Genomic DNA, 4426 nt, shown 5'->3' with positions numbered 1-4426 from the left:
CCAGCCAAGGGCAAACCCATCACAATAGGCTACCCATATTATGCCATGAATATGAATATTATCTCAAACAGAGCTCAAATGTGGCTAATATTCTAAAAGCTTGAAGAAAGCACTGCAAGTTTGTCCTAAAAAGCAGAATTTTACCAACACATGAATTTCCTACTTTTTGCAACTTACATCAGATCATGTGATTCTTCTTCTTAAGCATTTATATCAGAATTTACTGTCATCTATTAAATTGTTGAATAGTTTGCCTTTTCATTAAAATACTGCAGCTAGACTATCTGATTAATTCATTTTAACATCAAACTTGGTATTGTGACAAGAAGATGTGTTCTAACTGGCCTGCAAAAAGGATCCAGAGTGTCAACTTACCTTTATAGTAAGTACTGTCTTCCATGTATCGAGATAAACCAAAGTCACCTAATTTTACACAGTCAGTGGCAGACACCAGCACATTTCTAGCAGCAATATCCCTGCCAGACAGAGGAGACGTTATTTGTAATTACTTAAAAACATGAAGTGGTGAAGTATAATTTAAAAAAAAATATTAAAGCCCAGAAGTATCAAATTCCTTCTAAAGGACTGAATTATTTTTCTAGTCATGGTTTGGGTATGCATGTACAGAAAAAGACAACGACATATTTGTCTACTGATCCTGAGAAGCTTGCAGAAATGCTGCAGTACATTTGATCCTTAGAAGCAATAACTGTCATCTGAAACTACAACCGTCAATGTCAACATCAAAGAAAAAAGGTTTTATTCTTCATCTATTTAAATATCACAGACTAACAATTTCTGGGAGTTAGAATTGATGGAAAGAAGAAAACTTGCCTCCTGACCCTGCAAAGGGAATGAATTGGTTTAAGATCTCGGTTCTGTAAGAAGCTTCATAATAAGGAAACTCAGTTTTCATTGATGCCACAGGGATCATGAAAAGACTCAGGCACTTTTCTCTCGCTGTTTACCAGGTGAGACAACTCACTTTATGTGTCTGTTGATTCTGGATTTCAGCAGGCTTGACAAAGTGTCGACAGATTTAGCTTTAAGCAGCAAAATGAGCGGTGCTACCTTCTCCCATTTCAGTATGGTATGAAGAAGTTGGATTTTGAAACTTTATTGCTACAGCTAAAATAAACAGCTACTTGGCCAAAATTCAAGTATCTGTAACAACCATAAGGCTCTGTTACTTACCACGTTTTTATACACATATCTATGTATATATACATACCTAATACTTACATATATATGTTTATATCTATGTTATATATATAACACACAGAATTTAAACGTATTTGAACACAAATAAAAGTTCAAGTTCAAAATGAAATGGTACACGATAACTGGAGTGCTGTGAAATTTTAATTGCACGCAATAAGAAGCTAAAGCTAGTCTCTTCTCCCCAGAAAGCTCATATTCAAATTCAAAGGAACAAAATTCAAAACATAGCCAGAAGGACGTTCACTCTCTCCTTGAGCACGTACTTGTATTTTATAAATATTTTGTTTTCCCTGTTCTTTACTTAAGAAGCTGGCTGCCCCTTGTTTTTCTTTTCTGTATTTTGAAGATTACAGGCGACTTGCAGCTTTAAAAAACTATTGCAACCGCAAAACAACAACTCAGCTGAAATCTATTCCGATTAAAATCGAGCACCATCTCCAAGTCAATCTAGGAGTGCACCAGCAGGTGTCACTCTTGAAAAGGGTGTAATTCTGGTGGCAGTCTCTGAAAAAATGACAGACTAATATGGAGACTGACATAAAACAGGTAAGGGGATTTTAGGAGTTTTAAAGTATTGCTGCTGCACATTCCTCATAAGTCAAGGAAAAGAAACACAAAAGGAAGGCTTCAAAAAATCCAACTATGTGTTGTGTTTGTCTTCACTTGTGCAAGTGCATCTAATAGCCAGAATACTCTCAGTCAGAAATCTGGTAACCTAAGACACCTCATGTTCCCTAAAATCTCAAGTAGTTATGTATAAAAAAAATATATGTACACACATACACATATAAAATCTTACCTATGTACAAATCTTTTGCTCTCTAAGTAGGCAAGTGCTGTGCTAAGCTGGTAAGCGTAGAGTATCAGAGACGCCAGATCCAAGCTGTATTTTCTTACTTGCAAAAACGATCTCAACTTTTTGCACAAAGAAGGAAATAAAGGAAAGACGTTAGGACAAAAAATTAAAAAACTTAAGACATATCTCAAATTGTAAAGTTCGCATGAATATCAATGGCATGCCTTCCTTCAACACTGGATGAGAAAAAAAAAAATCACTTGCCACGAAGAAGTCTGAGTCTGGGTTAAATTCAAGCAGTTTTTTTTACATGACAACTGTTAGCCAAACAACAACCACAAAACTCTAAGTAGGCAAGTGCTGTGCTAAGCTGGTAAGCGTAGAGTATCAGAGACGCCAGATCCAAGCTGTATTTTCTTACTTGCAAAAACGATCTCAACTTTTGCACAAAGAAGGAAATAAAGGAAAGACGTTAGGACAAAAAATTAAAAAAGACATATCTCAAATTGTAAAGTTCGCATGAATATCAATGGCATGCCTTCCTTCAACACTGGATGAGAAAAAAAAAAAAAATCACTTGCCACGATGAAGTCTGAGTCTGGGTTAAATTCAAGCAGTTTTTTTTACATGACAACTGTTAGCCAAACAACAACAACAAAAAAGTGGATTGCTTTCAGAAGACTGTAAGCATAAGCTGCTGCTGTTCCAGAGTAAAGAACTCCTGGACTTTTTATGCATTCTTCCCTTGAGAACTGCATGGTTTTGGCCTAAATAATTTCAGAACAAAACAGTACAGTCAATCTGAACATCAATTAGATCAGCACTGTTTTGGAAGCATTAATTTTAATCTACATTTGCTAAATCAACTGGATTCAGCTCAGAGCAGCCAATATCAATGCAGAATTTTTATATGCTATATTCCTGGTATAAGGCAGTAAGGACCTAATGAAAGGTGGCACTAGAGCCTCCTTACAAATTAAAACAAGGTTTTGAAGAGTGATTTGGGCACTGTAAAGAAAATCTGTAATTTTTTTGACAGAAAATGACTTCTCCACTACAGGTTTTTCTGTCTTTTTGTTTTCCTTGTGCAACGTATTGCAGTTTGATAATTACAATGACCATCTTACAAGGCAGTATGAAATAGCACTTCAGCTCACATTTTCAGAAACACATGGCTCAAAAAAGCAAATCAATTTTAAAAACTGAGATCTAGTTCTGTTTAAAGCATTACTCCAAAAGACATAATAATGAGGAAAGGCACCTTAATTAGAGTCTCTGCTGCAGAGACCGTACAGAAAAAAAACCCAAAGAAATTCAGTGTTCCAAGGGAAAATGTGGTATTATTCAGGAAGAATAAAAGATGTACCACATAATTTCACTTCCAGAAAACACCTTTGCAAATGCTGTTTAAGTGATATTGCATAATCATCATTTTGACACAGGTCATGCTCTCACTTTGAGCAGCAATGGAAGTTCTCCGAAAACTGTGACTAAATCACTTTGGTATGAGCTGACGCAGTTCCCTCAGTGGAGGAGTTAGGTCAAACTCTGCCACTCCTGTTTCTGAGTCCATAATTCTAAAAACAAGTATGATATCATGTCTGAGGAGAGTGCCTTTGCATTAGTACTGAGAAGTAATTTCTTTCAGTCTTTTGTAAAGGTAACTGTGAGCTAAAAGAGAAGACCAAAGCTACACAAGGATTTTTCCTACCTCTCCAAGTGTACAGAGCTCCATGATTATCCAAACGGGGTTTTCGGTAATAACTCCAATGAGCTTCACAATATGAGGATGATCAAACTGACGCATTGTTACTTAAAAAAAAAAAAAAAAGTGGCGTTACATAAAACCTTTTTTAAACAAAAATAAAAAAGCCAGGTAAGAAGAACTTATGTGACCAGAAAATACAGGACTTAAATTTTGCAGGACTTAAAACAACTGCTTGCAAGCAATAATATCTGGCCATTTAATGTTCTTCCGGCAGTATGAAACACTCCTTGGTTTACTGTTACTGTTCTCCACTCACAAAAAGTGAACTGCTGGGGAAGGTGCAGGTTAAGTCAAGCTCTCTGGTTCTTCTGCCCTGGGTCAGCAGGTTAACATAATGACCTATCGATCCAGTGCATGAGCAACTAACCTGTGCCTTTCTACTGGAAGAGGAGGAAGGAAAAACCAGCATGTATAATTCGACGCGTGGAAAAAATGTGTATCCATTCATGACATAGACAAAAATCTCACTTAATGATTATGTTCACATCTCATTTTCTTTTCCATGGACTTAATAAAATTTTCACTCTCAGCAGTGCATTCACAATATCTTTTATGCAGTAAGACATCGAAATCACAGAATCATAGAATGGTTAGGGTTGGAAAGGACCTTCAAGATCATCGAGTTCCAACCCCCCTGCCAT

General features: G+C 36.4%; 1 protein-coding gene across 1 annotated transcript in view; it reads right to left on the bottom strand.

The window, feature by feature from the left end:
* Positions 1–375: 375 nt before the first annotated feature.
* LOC104466989 (focal adhesion kinase 1) overlaps positions 376–4426 on the bottom strand; it is a gene marked incomplete at its 3' end in the record, with an annotated part of 49202 nt that continues 45151 nt past the window's right edge. Inside the window, exons 13-15 of the mRNA XM_010080595.1 lie at positions 3729–3829; positions 2021–2136; positions 376–476 (exon numbers count right to left, since the gene is read on the bottom strand). Coding sequence (XP_010078897.1) covers positions 376–476; positions 2021–2136; positions 3729–3829 — 318 coding nt within the window. The remainder of the gene's footprint in view (positions 477–2020; positions 2137–3728; positions 3830–4426) is intronic.

This window comes from Pterocles gutturalis, unplaced genomic scaffold (assembly GCF_000699245.1).
Source record: "Pterocles gutturalis isolate BGI_N339 unplaced genomic scaffold, ASM69924v1 scaffold14711, whole genome shotgun sequence".
Classification (NCBI taxonomy): Eukaryota; Metazoa; Chordata; class Aves; order Pterocliformes; family Pteroclidae; genus Pterocles; species Pterocles gutturalis.
This window is presented reverse-complemented; position numbering and strand designations above follow the sequence as displayed.